This window comes from Nuphar pumila, chromosome 6, assembly GCF_984573655.1.
Source record: "Nuphar pumila chromosome 6, dmNupPumi1.hap1.1, whole genome shotgun sequence".
Taxonomy (NCBI): domain Eukaryota; kingdom Viridiplantae; phylum Streptophyta; class Magnoliopsida; order Nymphaeales; family Nymphaeaceae; genus Nuphar; species Nuphar pumila.
In genome coordinates, this window is record NC_143254.1 from 30,959,912 (window position 1) to 30,982,039 (window position 22,128).

Here is a 22,128-nt window from a genome sequence, read left to right on the forward strand (position 1 = left end):
TTCCCAATCTTTCACTTGATGTTGATGGTCTTCTATTGCTTTGAGGAGAGCATCTCCCTCAAGAGCTTTTTCTTGACCTCCTTCCATCTTTGTGAGCTTAAGTTGGGGTTCCGGAACGATCCCCATAACATAACCCCAAAGCTTCTTTCTTTTGAGATTATTTTCCATTGCGGATGCCCACATCATGTAATTTTTTTCATTGAGCTTGAATGATAGGTCGATCTTGGTCTCCATTGCTTCAACAAGAGAATATATAGAAATGGAGAGAGAGACAAGATTTCACCTTGGAAGAATCGAATGGCTCTGATACCATGTAATGAAGTATGCAGAAGAATCAAGAATGCAAATCAATTCACAATGTCCAACAATGGACTTAGCACAAAGGCACAAAAAAGCGATCCACTAAGGGATAATACTGAAGGCCTTGTAACAAGGCTACACACATAAAATAAGTACTCTTTTTATTAAATAGGAGCTCTCAAAAGCAATACAATTGCAAAGGGGAAAAACCCCTATTTATACATTTCAAGGGACCACAAGGGGGCTCCCAATAGAGTCGTTGGGAGCCCCCAACGGTCACATTTGTGACTGTTGGGGGCCCAACGACTCCATTGGTGGGGCCCCCTATGTGGCTTCAAAAAGAAATTAAAAAATAAAAAAATAAGAAGAAAAGAAATACAAAAAAGAAAAGAAGAAAAATAAATACCCCTATCGGGTATTATGGTGTATTGGAAGAAATATATATATATATATATGTATATGTATTCATACATATATTTTAACAGTGGAGTCTTATGATGCTCAAGGCAACATGGATGGAAGGGGAAGTTTGTTTATCCTTCATGTTATGAATGAAAAATAACGATTACCTAATTATGTTACTTAATTTGCAATAACTGGAAGGGATGTACCAGTTTTTTGGGCAAGTTTCACTCGGCTCCTCACCTTCATTCGATGTCACGAATAATTAATGTTTTTGCTGAGAAATCTTTGAGGACACTAAATGTGTGTGTGCGCACATCTGTCTCTCCCTCTCTCTCTTATATATAGGGATGGAGGGCATTTCAAATGTAGAAATAATGAACTTGAATGAAGTGATCTATTAGTTATGTTGTGCATAGGTTTGTTTCCTTTATGTGTATTAGTTTCTGTGCTGTATTTTGAAAAATTATGTGCTTGTAGGATGTGCAATCTACAAAATTTCACTTATACATATTACATCATGTAAATTTTAGATATAGCTCTTGCCTTAAGCAAATGTGCTCTTGAGTTTCCAGAGGTTGTTATCTTTGCAAATTAGATATAATGTACTTTTACATTGGTTAAAGAATATAATTTGTGTGTGCATGCTCGCATTGACTCCTGATGAATCAGGAGCTGGAGTGTGATCCAAAATAGAAGAATAACGTAACTATACTTCTTTACACCTTATTGTCTCAAAGGTATAAGTGACATAGTCCTGTTTTTATTAGTAATATCAGTTGGAGCTGACTCAAATTTTGCATCTATATTCTTATTTGAAGCAGCTTGGTGCTTTTTCATCTCAGCTATTGCAATCATCTCCACATTACCATACGAGGCGAGGGAAAAATCGTATGCTTGCAGGATTTTGTTTTATTTATTTCATGTTCTGTGATCCTCCATGATATATTTTTTATTTATTTCATGTTCTTCTGTGATCCTCCATGATATATTTTTCAGAATGTCTATTTCAGCTATTGTTGATTACATCACAAAGCATTGTAATTTGCAAATTGCTGCTCAAATAACACGGATGTCAACCAGCCAGAATGGTAACTGATCCTGGATGTGCTTCCTTTTAGTTTTTTTTTTCCTTTTTCCTCATCATGTTATCATAATAATGATAATCTTGCACACAATTCTCCACTGAGTCTTTTTGAGTGCAATCTGAAATCTATTTCTTTCTACATATCTAGAGTTGGCTTTCCATTTGTCCTCAAACTTTTCACAACACAAAGACATGCATGCACACAAACAAAAGATTACGAAAAACAGTGAAAATGTGCAATTAAATAGTGAAAGTGATAAAAACAATGCCACTAAGGGCTTACAAGATGGCAATCACAAAAAGTGCACAAGCACAAGCCAATGCCACTAAGGGGTAAACAAGATCACACTCACAATGTGCACAAGCACAAGCCAATGCCACTAAGGGCTAAACAAGATCACACTCACAATGTGCATAAGCACAAGTCCACTAAGGAACAACACAAATAGCCAACAAAGGTCGAACACAAGAGTAAAAAATATAGGATCTTATTGAAAAAATGCATGAGTAAAAGTATAAAGAATAGGGGGGATCACACCACTATTTATACATGAGAACATCGAGAGAAGAGAGAGACCATTGGGGGCTCCCAATAGAGTCGTTGGGAACTCCCAACGATTAGATTTCTGACCATTGGGAGCCCCAACGACTCTATGGTCAAAAAGACCATAGAGTCCCTAATGACTCTTCTAATTATAAAAACAAAAAAATAAACAAACAAAAATAAATGGAAGGAAAAAAATAACTGTTTTAATAAACAATTTTATTACAAAGGAAAATGACTAAAATGCCCCTATAGGGAATTTAACTATTACAAGATTAATAACTATATATATGAATATATGTATGTATACATATATTTTAACACTCCCCCTCAAACTTACGGTGAAATAATCAAAAGTTTATAAAGGAGGAAAATAAAACAAGGTGCATGAAGAGCTTTAGTGAAGAAATCCACAAGTTGGTATTTTGATGTGACATACGACAATGTAATAGTTTCTCTCAAATATTCATCTCAATTTATTTGGTATGCTCATGGAAGGTGTGATTACTTGCAATGTAGATTGTACTTTTGTTATCACAATACAACTTCAAAGAAGAAGAGACGATCATGCTCATATATTTGAGAAGACTTCACAACCATACAAGTTTCATTGTTATTATAGCCATTGCTCGATATTCAGCTTCGGTTGAGGACATGGATACCTTTTGCTGCTTCTTGCATCTTCATGAAATTAGAGAATCTCCTTAAAAACACACAAAAACTTTTAGTTGAGATTCTATCATTGAGATTTTCTCCCCAATCAGCATCAGTATAAGCAAATAAATCTAGAGAGTAAGAAGAGGATAAGAAAAACCCTTTTAGTAATGTTATTCTTGATGTATATGATAAGTCTTAACATAACACTCATGTACATAGTGGTCGGAGCATGCTAAAACTGACTAACATAATGAATTGCATGAGCTATATCTAGTCTGGTGATGAATAAGTAAGTGAGTGCCCCGATCAATTGATGATAGGGTGTATGATCTTCAAGGAGAGTCCCATCTTCAAGCCTTAACTTAGCATTAATCACTTCTGGGGTTTTTACTTTCTTGTCATTTGAAATTTCAGACTTGGCGCAAATGTCAGCAACAAGTTTCATTTGAGACAAAATGTACCTTTTGAGAGAATATGCAACTTTAATGCCTAGAAAATATCTCCAATAACTCAAGTCAAACATGTCAACATTTTCTTTTAAATTATTTTTAATATCACTAACTCCCTGTTGGTCACTCCCAGTGATTATTATATCATCTACATAAAGTAAAAGTATGACTACTTTGGTACCTATACTTTTAATAAAAAAAGTAGTGTCAGTATAATAGGAATGAAAACCCAAAAAAGACATCACACTACTAAATCTATCATACTAGGCCTTTGGGGTCTGTTTAAGGCCATACAAGGCCTTTTTTTAGTTTAAGAATTTTACCATTTTTAATACTAATTCTCGGTAGAGGGTTCATATAAACCTCCTCACTTAATTCCCCGTTAAGAAAAACATTTTTAACATCAAGTTGATATATGAGCCATTTTTTAATTGAAGCAACTGCTATGAGGGTCCTATCCTAATACTAGTCATTCTAGCTACTTGGGCAAAGGTTTCCTCATAGTCAATTTCATCTTCTTGAGAATATCTTTTGACAACTATCCTGACTTTATATGTAACGACCCCAACTCATACCTTTTAAAAATGCAGAATAATTTTTTTTTTCTCAATCAAATCAGAAACCTTCTTAGAGATCCGGGGTCCTCACAGTTCCAATTTCCATTGGATAGTCCAAACACCACAAACGAACTTGCAACCATCATCCATAAGAACCAAAATAATTTCTTTATTTATGAATAAGGGAAAATTTCAGAGGCAATGTTTTATTCGACTGAAAATAAAGCAATAACTAAAAAGTAAGAATGACTGAAGTAAAAGAAAGAGCCACTTTGTCCCCTGCTGAAGCTGTCAAGCCCAAGTATGACTCTCATCCATTCCTAGTAGCCAGTCCAACCTCACTGTTCATCATTTCTTAAGAAAAACCAACAAAGTAGGGTGTCAGAACAGAAATTCTGAGCACAGCTACTTCTAAAGAAACCAGGTGAGACAAAGAACATGGATAAGATTTCATGTAATGATTTGAGTGAGTGCAGATATAACAATTTGCAGTGTCTTAACAATTCATACATGCGACATATTGATATACTCACCAGTCGAGAACAGTAAAGCAATACCATATATCAAGAACTAAATAACCAAACCTTGCAGCATGCTTTCAAGAAGTAAATTACATACTACCACCATAGCATGTCATAATATAGAGAACAATTCAAATATGCATGATCTAATACATAACAGGAAGATGCATGACTTCTTTTCAATGCATGGGTCATTTTATTATCTTACCTTTAAGTTTCCTTTTTCCTTTGCATATGCATGCCCTATTAAATGCACACAACTTTAAGTTCCTCTTTTTAATTACCGTTGCCCGCGGATACACCAAACGAGTACAATCCCCGATGTTAAGTAGGTTCCCAGAGTACCTTAGTACACAATTTGTATTTTATTATTGGGTTCCAACTTAGCCCTCGACCGAATCACCTTCGGAATATTAGACCTCCACATCTAATGTCGGGGACACAAGGGACACCCCACGCCCACAAGCGCCACTTCTTTGGTACCATAAACAACAACTGTGTCAAAACACACCACTCTCGGGTAAAGTGGCGGACTCTCCCTAAAACCGTAGCCAAGAGAAAGAACCTCAATATCGGGTTCATGAGACAAAATTACAGCACACAAAGTTTTTGTATCCTCACAGTCTCCCAAGATCGGATCTCTAAGATTCCCATACTCTAGATGAGATATCCCAGAACGTATATTACACTGTTCTTATCCATTATATTTTTATTTAAGTCAATTCTTTAGGTTTGCAACACCATATGCAAAAGTAAAGTGAAAACCCGCATCCTCCCTTGCGGGGACCCTTACGAGATTCCAGCCCGTTAGAATAACTAGAACAGTGTAGTAATGTGCCATACCAACTTATGTGGTTTAAGTGATGCAGTTAAAAACATAAGTGAAAAGAAATCAAACCCATGACTCTCCAGGCCGGTGATGGTCCATTTAGGCCATCGATGCATCACATAACAAAACAAAAATAGTGTTTTATTTATAACACCAGGCCAAAATGCCAAATGCATGAGCACTCATGCAAACATAAACCCAATTACAAGCATGTTATTCCTCAATCATATGCATCCCCACTATGTGTGTTACCTACTTCATATACTTGTAACCACCAATGAATATCTCCTTTGAGTGTGTGCATGTGCACATAATTTATATATTTTCATCAAGTGTACATGCTTACGTAACTTGCCAAATATCAATAACCTAACAGTTATATAACAACACATGCTCATGTTAATGACTAAATAACCAAGACAATTAACTACTGCTTAACAAGGTCAATCACATATACATATCACTGGGCAACACTTATGAGCACATATATTAACCTATCATGGAGTGAACTGTATCATGAGCAACATTAGTCATGACGAACATATGTATGCTATTGAGCGTGTTCCAACACGCATCAGGCTGCTGCTACGCCTGTTACAGCATCGGTCCAGCCAACACACCCCCATAGTTTCATAACAGGCAGTTTATTTTCCGTTTGGCACCGAAGCCACCCACACATATGCAGTTTCATGACAGGTATATCATTTTCTATTCAATACTGAAACGATCCACACATATGCAGAAAATTCATGACATTTGACCATGTGTAACCAAAATTTGATTTCTATACATTATAAGTTAAATATTGGATTTACACTACATGAGTGCATGCCACACTGACATGTTTTTTTTTTATGGCATCTCTTTCAACGATCACTTCGTAAGGGAAAGCACAAAACAAGCATATTAATTTGGATCAGATTTATGCATTTAGACTTCTCTTAACAGGCAAAAATATTATTCAAACGATCATCAAAAAGGAAGAACAAAAAAAAAAAACATAGGCATAAACAGATGTCCAATAATCATGCAAAACTCATTTAGGCCATTCAGACATGTATTAGAATGCAGGGGGAAAAATTCTGCATGTATTAGAATGTAAGCACCAGGGAACATAGAAGTGAGCACATCTTGGCATATATTAGAATGCAGGGAAACTTCATTTATCTGTGTTTTTTTTTTGGTTTACTTATGATCTTAACCCATGTGAGCAAGGATCTAAATTTCTGAACATAAATCAATTAAAAACAAATAAACTGAATCCAAAACAAAAAAACACAGATTTGACTCAAAACGATAATCACAACAGACTGCTTTTGTATTATTATCATCACGCCTTCCATATTCTTGTCTCACAAAACATGCATATCCAGAAATTTATGTATCTCATTACCACACTACACATCAACAACATCAGCTCAAAAAAAATTTGTTCACGCCTATTCTAACCGAACCAATGCATCTAATACGTAGAAAGAAACAAATCCGAAACCTGGGTATTGGTATTACTCCAAACCCCCTTTACAATGACCAATCCGAACACCCCATAGCGTATTTGGATTTTCACGAAATCGAAAGATAATCCCCCCTCAAATCGTAAAACTGAAAACCCCCAAATCGGAAACCCTTAACTGAAAAAATAAACCCCCAACCATAAACTTGGGTTCCGAAATGGGGTTGACAGCAAAATCCCCAAATCGGATGTCGTCACTACCGAAACCCCCAGGTTTTCTCATCTCGAAACCATACACGGAATCGAACCCCTATTCGGTTCCTCACCAAGACTCAATGAAGAACCGTACCTGTTTTCATTGGGTTTTCCGGCGATCGGAGGCTGGGGACGCGAGTACAGAGCCTGTTGAAGTCGCACCTCACCGTTGCCGTGACAGGGATGCTCGCTGTGACCTCCAATGGCAGCCGATGGCCCCAGTTATCTGGCGTGCGCACACCGAGAGAGAGAGAGAGAGAGAGAGAGAGAGAGAGAGAGAGAGAGAGAGAGAGAGAGAGAGAGAGAGAGAGACCCCTTTTGAAGGGAAACCAACCCGGCAAAATCGGAGCCAATCCTCTCTCCGACGGCTGTGCTCCAAGCCCCTCCCCCTTTCCTTCACGCGATAGCAGTTAGGGTTCTCGCTCAGAACCCTAACCCCTTCTTTCTTTCCCCTTTTTTTTCTTTGCTTTAGACTTATCGGGCAACCCTTATCGGGTTGCCCCTTTTTACCCTTATGTGTTGTTGTTACACAGGGTGCGGCCCGGGTCTGGACCCGAGAACTGACCTCGCGAGTTGGGGTGCATCTTACCTAAACAACATGGATCCCCAAGTTGGATCCAAATGGATCCAACAGTGGATCCTTGGCTTAACTTTATAATAATTTTTTTTAAAAGTATTTATTATTATTATTATTAGTATAAATGTAGGTAGTATCTTTTATAACTAGATATCCCTTTATGTGTCCTAGATCCGAAATGTGGATCTCCGGCCCAAATTTTCATATTTCGTAATATAAACAAAATTTATTAGGGCTAATCTCTATATTAAATAGAGATAGTTCAAGGAACAAAATTACATCCAGGTCCCTCATTAAAGAATAAGATTCAAATAACCTCTAGTTTAGAAAAACTTATTTACTAAAAACATCTTAGTCTCAACACTCCCCCTCAAGCTGGAGCATAGATATCAATCATGCTCAGCTTGTCACAACACTTTGAGAAATTTGGTCTCGCCAAGGCTTTGGTAAAAACATGTAAAAACATCAGCTACTTGATCTTCGGAAGATACATGATCGGTGCAGATATACCCAGCCTGAACCAAGTCTCGAATATAGTGACAGTCAACTTCAATATGTTTAGTTCTTTCATGAAACACTGGATTGTTGGCAATATATGTAGCAACTCTATTGTCACACATCATCAACATAGGTAGGGATACTTTCTCCTGAAGCTCGGTCAAGACTGATTTTGCTCACATAATCTCAGCTGCAGTCTGGGCCATTGCTCGGTATTCAGATTCAGCACTCGACCTGGCTACAACGGTTTGTTTCTTACTCCTCCAGGTAACAAGATTTCCTCCCACAAACACACAAAATCCAGATGTTGACTTCCTATCTTCAACAGATCCTGCATAATCTGCGTCAGTGTAAGCAACAACGTCCAAAGATGGGTTTCGTTTAAACAACAGACCTTTAACAGGAGATGCCTTTAAGTACCGAATAACCATCATAGCTGCATCCCAGTGAACTTTTGTAGGTTTGTCCATGAACTGACTGATTTTACTCACAGCTAATGAAATGTCAGGTCTAGTAACAGTCACATATAGCAACTTACCCACCAAGGATCTAAAGCTGACACTGTCCACATACTCAGACTTCTCATCGAACATGTGAGTTTTGGGATCCATTGGAATATTAGTTGGCTTGACTCCTAGCATTCCAGTCTCTTTTAATAAGTCCAACACATACTTTCTTTGAGACAACACTAAGCCCTCTTTGTTTCTTGCAACTTCGATACCCAGAAAATATCGAAGGTGACCAAGATCTTTAGTAACAAAGTGTTTCTGAAGATGATCTTTTGTGGCAGAAATATCTTGGGCACTGCTCCCTGTTAATATGATGTCATCGACATATACCACCATAACAACAATTCCAACACTGGTTTTCTTGATGAACAAGGAGTGATCTGAAGCTGACCTGACAAAGCCAAAACTCGACATTACCTCAAATAATTTGTGAAACCATGCCCTTGGACTCTGCTTCAGGCCATAAATAGCCTTCTTCAACTTGTACACCTTCTTACACTCCCCCTGAACCTCGAAGCCTGGGGGTTGTTGCATGTAGACAGTTTCATGCAAATCCCCATACAAAAAGGCATTCTTGACATCCAACTGAAACAAGGGCCATCCATGGTGCACAACAACAGAAAGAACAAGATGAATAGTGCCAAGACGAGCAACTGGGGAGAAAGTTTCTAAAAAGTCAACACCATAAGTCTGAGTATATACCCTTTTGCAACCAACCGGGCTTTGTACCGTTCAATTGACCCATCCGAGTTATATTTAATGGTATATACTCATTTGCAGCCAACAATATCTGCATCAGTTGGAGGATCAACCAAATCCCAAGTGCCCCTAGAACATAGGGCATCCATCTCATCCTGCATAGCTTGCATCCATTTAGGGTCGAATAGAGCCTGACTGTGATGAAGCGGAACAGAGGAGGCAAACAAAGCCGAGATAAAATTCTTCATAGAAGCCCCAAGATTAACTTCAGAAACAAACTGAGAAATGGGATGAAGGGTGCACTGTCTTTTCCCTTTTCGCAGAGCAATAGGAAGATTCTCATCAATAGCAGAAACTTCAGTATGCTCAGAGATACTTGCCTCAGGAGAAGGAGATAATGGGGGCATGGAGGTAGGTGGTAACTGTTAGAAAGGGCTTTGAATACTTTAGGTTCGATAATGAACCCATACACATGCACATTAAGTGCGAATATACTCACTCAAGGGAACAACACAAGCACATCATGTGCTAATACATAAACCCATAAAAGGGGTAAATATGACTTAAAGTCATAAGTTGAATATTATTGAAGAAATAAGAAGAAGAGGGTAAAAACCCTATACAATGGAGCATAAGCTCCTCCAAGGAGTGAAGAATACAAAGGGGGCAAGCCCCTATTTATAAGCACAAAAGGGACCACCTTGGGGGCTCCCAAAGGAGACGTTGGAGAGCCCCCAACGGTCACATTTGTGATCGTTGGGGGCTCCCAACGTCTCTATTGGGAGGCTCCCAATGTGGTACGAATACGAAAAATAAAAAATAAAAAATAAAAAACAGAAATTTAAAGGAAAAATTACAATGCATATTCCAATTGGAATATGCGTAAAATGACAAATTACAAGAATACCCTTGAAGGTATTTTAGGAAGATAAAATATATATATAAATATATATGTATAATTAAGGATTATATTTCAACAAATATGTATAGGAGTACACATATTTTAACACCCCCCCTCAATCTTTGCGGGGAAACGAAAAGATTGAAAAAATGGCAAGACTCCAAGAGGCTTCGGCAAGGATGCAATTGAAACTTGAAAATGCCTTCCTCCAATAGTCTTCAAATGGTGAACACATTTCCCGAACCATCCAGGGTACTTCTCTTTGTCCTATCTCCAAGATCCTGTGGAATAACAACAAAGAACAAGTAAAAAATATCTTTGCACTTTACTCAAATGAAACATTCCTAACAAGGTGCAAAAATGTATGCATAATAGGATAATTACTTTAGCATGAAAAGAAAATTTAGAAAACCAAAGTTTCAAAAATCAAATATCATGTTTAAGAGTGAGCGGAAACGAATTGCAAGAATGCATAATGCATTCATAAGGTCCAACATTGGACAAACACAACCCCATAATGGAGAATAACAAAATGGTCCACTAAGGAACACCACAATAAGCCTACGAAGAGGCATAAACTACATGTGCTTTATTGAATGAGGGCCTAAAAGGCCATAATGAGCATATGCATATACTATCATAAAATGAATTAACACTTAAAGAAATCATTAATGACCATGCTCCAAACATACTTTAGTCAAAATGAACACAATAGTTCAAAAGGTTTTTAAAAGAACACGGATACAAATGTTCAAAGGCATGACGAATATGATTTTCAATAAGAGGGGCTTTATAAAGGTATATTTAACACGCATGTTCACCCTAGATTCAAAAATGAATATCATTTGAGACAAAAGACTCATTGTGCATATCAAAAAGTCGCCGAAAAACTGAAAGCACTTAATATATAGATTAAATGCTACAATATCAATTTGATTTAAAAACATATCATGGATATGATTTACTTAAAAACACAAGTTATGAATGAAATTTTTGCAATTTTCAATAGTATTTCATCCACTACAAGCAACTACCTCATTAGTCCTCCAAAACCCATAAATCAAGTGTATAAGCTACTAGATCAAGAATATAAATATAATGCCATTAAAGGCCAAATAACACACACAAAGGTGTGCAAAAGAACCTCTTGTCTACATGTAATAATACTTGAAATGAGTGTATCAACGATAAGAACAAGAGAATACACGCCAACATGGACTAAAAGCATATCTTGTCTACGTAAAAATACACTCAAAACCAAGTATGTTCAGCTACTAGAACAAAAGTAACAAGCCAACCATGGACTAAAAACATAATACATCTCTTGTCTACATAAAATGACACTTAAATTGAGTGAAAGAAGTCAACCATGGACATCCATCTAAGCGACTAGAACAAGGACACAAATGCCAACATGGACTAAAGATCACACACCATGGTGTGAATCAACGTGCCTTGTCTACATATGATAACACTCAAGACAAGTGTGTTTAGCTACTAGAACAAGAGAAACAAAGCCAACAAAGGGCTATCAACACACAAAGGTGTAATAAAATTCTTGTCTACATATGATGACACTTAGATAAGGGTTATAAAAAAAGAAGACTTTTGAGGCAATAAAACTTGTAATGACAAACATATAAATAAAACCTTGAATTAATAGAACAATAAAAAGAATACCCATAACAACAATGTTTTGGAATAAATGTGTGAATATACACACACCAAGAATACTTGTGCACAAAAGCATAAAACACAAATGTGCAAATGCACTCATAAGATTCATAAACAATAAAATGTTGGGTAATAATCCCCAAAACCTTGATTTTAATATACCTTAAAACATTTAAGGTTTCAAACATCATATATCCATCACATTTATATATAAATAAGAGCATCCATAAAATCAATGGCAAAAAACAAACAAGTAACACACTCATAATTAGAGATCATATACCAAATCATTCTAGAGTCCCAAGGTGCCCATAACTCACCTCAATCACCATCTATAATATGACAAGTGGACAATGTAAAATGACATAACACAAGGTGCCCATAACTCACCTCAACAACCATCTCTAATATAATAATAAGGCCATAAAAAAAAGATTGATGCATCATATAACATGTGATGGATAGAAGATAAAATGCCATAAAAAGGCAATGAACTCTTAGGGAAAACATTTTCCAAATATGTGATTTTTACAAAGAGGGCCGATTCAAAGGTCCAAATTAATCACAACAATATGCCATATAACAATAATGTTGCATATATACGAAATTATGTTCAATCATGATCATTATACAAAAAAGGACTTTAATAAACACAACATGAAATATTTAAGCTATGTCATGTGTGAGAAAGGAATTGGAATAATCCAAGAAACAAATCAACCCTTTATAATTTGCAATTATACGTATACCAAGATGTAAAATGGTAATAATCTTAAAAGTGCAAATTTATGACATCATGTACCAAGATATTGCGGAATGATAAAAGAAACAATCTTACAAGTCCATTAAAAAGACAAACACAAGCCCTAAAGAAGGCAATAAAAACATCTCTTTATTGAAAAGATAGTACCATGAGAAAATGTCTATGAATAGACAATACGCATACAAGCATGAATACTTTATAAAAGAAGTGTACGACGACGAAACAAAGCATAATAATATCAAACATGCAATAATGCATGTATTTCATAAAAGATGCAAATGCTTGAGTCTCTCAAGTTTTAATGTAATTTAAGGCAAAGAAGACCATATTATGGTCAATGTAGGCATCCTTAGAGATACAATTGAAACCTTATGTGAAAAATACAAAATCCGTTTATAAAGTTGCATCATTATAAGAAAAATAAAAAAATAAATGAAATCTTTTATACCAAAGGATGCAATAGATACACTATGCATTCTATATAGCGTGGGAAATTCTTTTTTTAAAAATCTTTTACAATGGTTCGAACAACCTATTTATCAAAAATCCTTTAAATAAACCAAAAACATTGAAATATCTTTTAGGAGTTCTCATAAATAGTTATCATTAACAAGAACTACTTAGGATTCATAACAAAGATTTATATGTGAGAGATTCTTATACAAGAATTATATCAAGATTTAAAAAAAAAACATGCACTAAAATCCATAAACAAGAGAGGAACTTAAAACAAATTAGACTTTATATGAGAGAAAAGAGTTTTAAACAAAGATCATTAATCAAGACATCATATATAATTTAAAAGTTAATTTATAGGTTAATCATGAAATACTTATGTAAACATCATAAATCCCACATAATTGAAAACAATTTTAACAACATAAATTACTATTATATGTGATGAGGAATCGATAAATATATAGCCAAGAATTATATATTTGAACAATAAACAAGTTTACCAAATTTAAAAGTAGATATTTTAAAATATACGAACACGCGAAATGAGAAAGGAAATGATTCAACTTATCAAAAACACTAAATGTGCAAGAAAAATAGTTTCATAATGCAAAATATGTTAAGAAAAGAGATACATACCGAAAACTTCTAAAAAAAGAGAGGAACAATGAATACTTCACCATTTCTTGAGCACCACGCTTTCCGTTGCGCCAAGAGACAACCTCATCGTAACCGGGCTCTGATACCTTGTTAGAAAGGGCTTTGAATACTTTAGGTTTGATTATGAACCCATAAACATGCACATTAAGTACGAATATACCCACTCAAGGGAACAACACAAGCACATCATGTGCTAATACATAAACCCATAAAAGGGGTAAATATGACTTAAAGTCATAAGTTGAATATTATTGAAGAAATAAGAAGAAGAGGGTAAAAACCCTATACAATGGAGCATAAGCTCCTCCAAGGAGTGAAGAATACAAAGGGGACAAGCCCCTATTTATAAGCACAAAAGGGACCACCTTGGGGGCTCCCAAAGGAGACGTTGGAGAGCCCCCAACGGTCACATTTGTGACCGTTGGGGGCTCCCAACGTCTCTATTGGGAGGCTCCCAATGTGGTACGAATACGAAAAATAAAAAATAAAAAATAAAAAACAGAAATTTAAAGAAAAAATTACAATGCATATTCCAATTGGAATAGGCGTAAAATGACAAATTACAAGAATACCCTTGAGGGTATTTTAGGAAGATAAAAAATATATATTTATATATATATATAAATAGAGATACGTATACATATATATATATATGTATACGTATCTTTATATATATATATATATATAAATATATATATGTACAATTAAGGATTATATTTCAACAAATATGTGTAGGAGTACACATATTTTAACAGTAACCTGTGAGTATACACTATAGGAGGGTTTCTGTATCGAGACTCCCTAGAGGATGGAGCCACAGGCTTTGGAGTGAACGACTCTAAAGGAAAAGGGGGAATTGGCAGAGGAAAAACATCACCCTGACTCTCTTATAACCTTGGAGTAATACTCGAAAAATAAGGAATAGACTCAAAGAAGGTAACGTCCGCACTGACATACTCTTTATGAGATATAGGGTCATAGCAACGATATCCTTTTTGGTTCTTAGGATACCCAAGGAAAACTGTAATGCCCCAAAAATTTTAACCCAAATTTAAGAGGATTTTTTTTTTCTTTTATGACAGCGTAAACAAGAAATAATATAGGATTAAGCATTTCGAGACATTACGGTGGAGAGAAAACCCAACACATTTATTTCCTTCCATTTATCAAGGAATAATGACATCAGAGTTTTAAAAACATAAAATGAACTCAACCATCCCTGGAACAATAAATCCAAAAATCTCAATCCGATGCCTCATCCCGCAGCCGCTCATAAACCTTAGTCTTTACCTGAAAAATAGTAAATTGATTGAAATTAGACTACCACGTCTAAGTAGGAAAACTGTGACTCTTAATGCAGGTACATCATGAGTCTAGTATGTGATGTGGGTGTCAAATGTAAATCTTTAGTATATACAATAGCACGTAAAGCAACAACAATAATCAACAGTCATATACATGAGCAGGTAAACAATTATGTAATAACAATAACTGAGCAGGTAAGGCATAGTATGCAACATGAATAAGCAAGTGAGGTAGGCGATGCAACAACAATAACAATAACATGCATAACTTTCATGTAATAGTTCAATCACCTCGTATTGACCCATTTCAGGATTTCAGATCATTACAATATAAAACATGCTGAAAAATATGCAAATGTCTCTTTAATGACTTCATCACAGTGATACCTAGCTGTTCTAATTGATGTTTATCTTTTCTTATCCCGCGGGTACACACGGGCCGAGACAACCATCACAGAAGAGAACGTTCGGGGGTATATTATTCAAAGTTGTTTTATTAACCCGAACATTCTAACTGAGACTGAAATCCCAAGGGAGCGGTCAGTGACCGAGAGAACCTCCCAAAGGCCAAACCAAAATAGGATGCATCCCTAACTTCTGCAGAAGAACAAAGATCTACCACCTAGGACATATTGGTAGTCCGGGTCCCCCCAACTCCGAAGACTGGGGACCATCGAGTCACTTTAGCTCGAACCAGTAAAACACATGTCCCCGGAGTTTTGTACCACTTACCCTCTCCAAGGTAAGCCCGAATCTGAGTGGGTTAATCTTTTCATTTAATTATGTTACCGAAGTATGGGGTTTTTCCCCAACTTCCTTCTACTATCATAGCAGTAGAATTCCCAACCTTAGTCATTTTACCAAGGTGTATAAACCAGTCCCAATCCTTTGTCATATTGATTGCATAACCCACCCAAAGTGCTCTGGTGCCTTTAAACCAGTCAAGCACGAATGCCCCGGTGCCTTTAAACCAGTCGGACAACAATATTATATTTTCATTTTCATGTGGATTCACATCATAACTTCGATGGTCTATGCATGACCCTCAATACACTGGCTTGACATTCATATGCCCACCACAAACCGACCCATAGGTTCGGTTACCAGATCATCATTCCTCATCATTATTATTTATTTATTTATTCTTCAATTGCAAATTGCCACAACGTACCATTAGGTTTTGACTTGTGACATCCCAACACAGGGTGGCATGTATTAAAAACTCTGCCAACAAGCAAAAACATTGTCGGTGTCCTTTATTGAGCATGCAGGGTAATCTTAGAAATTTGGTAATACAACTATATACATTTTTCCAAACACCTTCTCATTTGAACATTCCACAAGATATACAGCTTAGTTGGCATTTGATACTTTCAGCAAATATGTAGTGTTAGGCAATAGTATTTCAGAAAAATATACAGTTTAACAAGTATATGAACATTGGAAAATAAACATCTTCATGGTTATTTGAACCTTCTAGATGATATACACTTAATGGCATTTTGCTTATTTTAAGAAATATGCAATTTAACATGCTAAATTATGCAGCTTAGTATATAAAATTGAATATCATTTTACCATGCAACTCAATAAGCATTTGAGCATTAGTTTAATATACAGTTTCACGTAACAGTGAATAACAACCTAATATGCAGTTAAGTTTGCATTGAATATTAACTGGATATGCAACTTTGTACGAAATTTAACATACACTTACTATGCCGTTACATAGGCATTGAGCATCTAACTAATATGCAGCTTCATATGGACCCGAGCATCCACCTATAAGCATCTAAATAGGAATTTGCATATCAACTGAATATGCATGTAAATGTTAACTTAAATTTCAACTTATCATGAATCCAACTAGATTCTATGTATAATCCACCTATAAGCATCTAAATAGGAATTTGCATATCCACTGAATAGGCATGTAAATGTTAACTTAAATTTCAACTTAACATGAATCCAACTAGATTCTATGTATACTTGCTTCCAAGATTTCTCCCACAACAGATTACCAGGTATGTATATTCAGAAATAGCAATTGTTTCAATCCGTTTCCAAACAATTTTAACGATCCCATAAAATAAGCATGTTGATTCCTAATCCTATCACATGATGTTGTGAACCTAAAGATTTCATTTAACAGAGATCACCGATATCACATACAGGGCTAGTCAATCTAAATTTTTCAGAATCCTATGATGAAACAACAACATAGATTAACATTGATCCTCCTTTGAGATCCAATAATAGTTTAGCTAGTATGACCATTTTACAGGAATCAACAATTAAGATAAGTCTACATTTTCAGAGCCACACTTAGCACACATATATCAAAGAACTTATCGTGGTTTAATTACACAAAAAAGGCAACAACATTCTGAGCTATAATGACATTTAAGTAGAAATATTGCACCACTATGGTTCATCTGAATTGCAGCAAATTATACATCGAACTAATTAGCAATGAATAACCACAATATGTCCCACTGGTAATCATTCCAAAGTAAATTCCCTTTTATTAGCAGAATTCAGTATGCAGAGGTATATATAAATATATATATCTATATTTGAATATCGCAGACAAGCTATGCAAATGACTAATCCCTTCTTCTTCTTCTTCTTTTTCACAGCATAAAGTATAATATAATAACCAATGATTTTTCTGTCAGGAGCAATCTGTATAAGTTACTATGTATAGAACAATGCCAGTTCAACCCCTAATATTAATAGCAACACTCTCCCCTACCCTATTAGAACTGAGACAATACCATGACCGAATTTCCCTGTTAAGCATACATATTAGTAAATGGTAGAGCTAACCTGCATCCAAAGCTAGAGCATGTAAAGGTTGAATCTACAAGGCATATAGTGATACAAACTGGTCATGCTCACAGGTAACAACATTTAAACAGAAAAATGATATCAAACGTACAATGCAATTATACCCAATCGAATTCAAAGGACTGGGGTTTCAACACAGATTACCACATACCAAAACACATGATTAATCTAAACCTAGCAATGATTTAATACATGGTGACATCTATCATACTATTGATTTACACATAAAATCTCAACATGGAAGGCATTAGCCCGATTGAACCCCTCTTTCTGATATCCGAAATCCCCAACTCAATCGATTTGGGATTTTCGGCACCATAAACCTGAAATCCTCTTTTTCCTGTTAGGGATTTTGGCCACCCACACAGCATGCTCGAACTATGATATACCAAACAAGGAACACACAGCAAATCCTACCTGTTCCAGTGTTTCTCCTCGAAGATGCCATGGATGGAGGTGTTGCCGACCACCCCTACATGACCGAACACCGTCAATACCCAAAAGAAAAATTTCAGAAATCCTACAGCAGGAATCGAAAACCCCCTTTTTTTTTCTTCTTTGACAGACTTACAAACCCCCCCCAAATCAACGATTTGGGGTTTCGGTTTGGGGTTCACCGTGAAATCCCGAATAACAACTCGATTTCCCCACATTTAAATCCATGCCAAACACTCTATCTCTTTACTATTGAAACTCCAAAATCCCCAAATCGGAGATTCTGGAATTTCGGTAGCTTAAACCCTAAATCCCCAAATTTTCTTGTCAGATTTGGGATTCACTGCACTCGTAAATCTATTCACTGCCCCCGCTCCCCATACTCGACCCACATAATACCCAAAAGAAGAAGAAAACAGGAAAACCTACCTGTTCCGACGACGAGGAGGTGGCTGTCGCAGTCAGGGAGATCGCCGACATCGGTTGCTCCTGCTGGCGAGCTCGGGTCGAGAGGGACAGTGAGACAGTGAGTGCGGGAGGAGAAAGAAGAGGCGAGTGGGAGGAAGAGAGGTGTGGGAGGTAGAGAGGAGCGAGAGAGAGATGGAAGAGAGGTGTGGGAGGGGAGTAATTAAGGAGGATGGCCCGAAACGGAAGGAAGCAGTTACCTTCCTCCCTTCGCTTGGCGGCTACGCACCCAGAATCCTTCACTTAACGTGTTTAGGGTTCAAAATGAACCCTAACACGATTTATCGTTTTTTTTTTTGTTTTTGTTTTTCACTTACCTCTTTACACAGGCATGGCCCCGGGTCCGAGTCCGCGACCCTGGATCCAGACGCAGTATGGATCCACGTCAGCTCTGCGGAGTGGATCCGAAGATCGGACCCAAATAGATCCAATTACAGATCCACATGATATGTTTATTTTATGATACATACATATCTATTTGTACAGTTATATATATATATATATATATATATATATATATATATATGGTTCCTTTATGGATCCTTTTAATAAATCTGGATCCAGGAATCTGAAGTTTTAATTATCTGATTTGGAACTATGGATCCAAATGAGTTCTTATGGATCCAACTAAATATACATTGATCCTTACGGTTTCCATACAAGGATCCAGATTAATATTGAAGTTCCGACGAAGATCCAAATGAAATGTTATGGATCCGAACATCGCCTAGGCAATACTAATCCCACTAAAGTGTTGTAGACCCAATATAGAAATTTTACCATTAAAATTTTGATTTAAACTTCAAGGATCCAATCCATTTGACCAAAATCTATCATTAAATATTCAATTTAAGGTTCGTGGTCCGATATCTAAGATCCGAATGGAATATCGGAGTTCTAAACAGGATATTTGGGATCCAACAATGAAGATCCAAATAGGTCATCCAAGATCCAATTACGAATAAATAATTAAAACAATAAAATATTCGTGTATCACCTTAATGACTTAAAAATCTAAATTTATTTATCTGATAAAAATCGTGGGTATTACAAAAACACATTTAATAGACTGCACAACAAGTTTATCTCGATCAGGACCCAACTTATGCACAAAACACACACATCCAAAAACTTTAGGGGGAATAGGAAAGAGAGGAGCCTCTGGATGGAGAATTTGAATTGGGATATGGTCTTCTACAGAACTTGACGGTATGCGATTTATAAGAAACCCGACTGTCAAAACCGCATCGCCCCAGTATGTAGCAGGTGTAACGACCCCAATCCATACCCTTTAAAAATGCGGATTTTTTTTTCTAAGAGTTGCGGAAACCTTCCCAGAGATCTGGGGTCCTCACAGTTCCACTTTCCATTGGATAGCCCATCCACCACAAACGAAGTTGCAATTATCATCCATATCAACCAACTAAAACTCTTTTATTAATGAGTAAGAAAATTTCAAAGACAAGGTTTTCTTTAACTGAAAGTAACAATTACAGAAATTTAAAGAACTAAAAGACTAAAGAAAGAGCCATTATGTGTAATACCCACGATTTTTATCAGATAAATAAATTTAGATTTTTAAGTCATTAAGGTGATACACGAATATTTTATTGTTTTAATTATTTATTCGAATTTGAATCTTGGATAACCTATTTGGATCCTTGAAGTAAATCGGATTTTAATGAGAAAATTTCTACAACACTTTAGTGAGAATTGGTATAGCTTAAGGCGATGTTCGGATCCACAATATTGCATTTGGATCTTCGATATCAGAATTTCAATATATATATCTGGATCCTTGTATTGAAACCATAAAGATCAATGTATATTTAGTCGGATCAATAATAATTCATTTGGATCCATAGTTCCAAATCATATAATTAAAACTTTAGATTTCTGGATCCAAATTTATTAAAAGGATTTACGAAGCACAATGGATCCTGGATCCATATTAAGTTATGTCAATTTTTGGTTAACGTAAATGGATTTATATTAACCTATGAAAGACCCACAAGATCGTATCGAAGAATAAACCAAATGTATTAAGAAAATAATATTTTAAAACTTGTAATATTTTGAATCCTTAGACAGACCCAAATTGCCCAACTGAGTGGTTTCATTAAAGATTTGGGTTGCGGGTCTCAGTGGTGGCCAAACCAAAACCGTACCCGATTGGGGTGTAATATATATATATATATATATCTAAATAAAAATAAGATAGTAATAATAATACCAAGTATAAATATATATACTTGGATCCGTAGGGGTCCAAATATCGGACCCAAACCATCGATGGGCCGTAGATCCAAACCGTGGCGAGATCGCGGGTCATGGATCCAGTTGATCCATGCCCCGCACCACACCGTGCGTTAAGTAAAATGAAAAAAAAAATGAAGTTAAGTATGGGGGCACTATGCAGGCCCGACAAAATGAGTGTTAGGGTTCAGAACCCTAACACAAGCCAAATCACAAGAGGAGGAGGAGGGGGCAATGCGCAGCCGCCGTGTGAAGGGGAGGGTAGCAGATCCCCTTCCGATTTTCGTGGCACCCTTCCATATCTCGCCTCCTTCCTCTCCTATTTAGCCGAACCCTCTCTCTCTCTCTCTCGGTCTCCCTCAACTCTCTTCCGTTTCTCTCTTCCTCTCCCTCCCATTTTCCTTTCTTTCTTACACCAGCCGGTGGAAGACGCACGACTCACACGAGCACGGCAGCGAGGTTACTTCGGTTTTTCCATCTCTCTCGTTCGTGTTCGTGGAGTCGGCGTGAGGAGGGCTTGGCTTCACAGCAGCTAGGGAGAAACAATTGAACAAAGTTGGGGATTTCGCATTGCCGAGGTAGGTTTTACTGTGATTTCGATTATTTACTAAGTTTTCAAGCATGCTTTGGATTTGCCGTAACTCCCAACTCGAAAAATTGGGGTTTTGGGTTTGCCGTGAATCCCCAAATCAAAATTTTGGGATTTAGGTGTAGGATTTATGATGCTTTGCGCATACGTATTAATCTCCAAGTGTATATTGGTTTTGCCGAAAACCCCAAATAGAAGATTTGGGAATTTCAGATTCCTGATAATGGGGAAGGGGTTTCTTTGTTTTTGCATGAGTATTTCTTTGTTTTTGCATGAGTATTTCTTTGTTTTTGCGTGAGTATTGATGTCGGGTATGCACTGTTAAACTTTTCCTTCTGAGATTTTTGACTTCTCTGTTTTCTTTTTTCTATGGTTCAGTAGAATGTTTATAAGAACTATGCAGTCATCGTGTGGGTAAAAACTTGGGTTCAGCAAGTG

General features: G+C 36.4%; 1 protein-coding gene across 4 annotated transcripts in view; it reads left to right on the forward strand.

The window, feature by feature from the left end:
- LOC149834549 (transmembrane E3 ubiquitin-protein ligase FLY1-like) overlaps positions 1-22,128 on the forward strand; it is a 119,460-nt gene that overhangs the window by 30,921 nt on the left and 66,411 nt on the right. For 3 of the 4 annotated variants that reach the window (XM_090011474.1, XM_090011477.1, XM_090011476.1), the window contains exons 6-7: positions 1,524-1,593; positions 1,716-1,793. In XM_090011474.1, coding sequence (XP_089867600.1) covers positions 1,524-1,593; positions 1,716-1,793 — 148 coding nt within the window. The remainder of the gene's footprint in view (positions 1-1,523; positions 1,594-1,715; positions 1,794-22,128) is intronic. The other variant, XM_090011475.1, reaches the window with a different exon arrangement.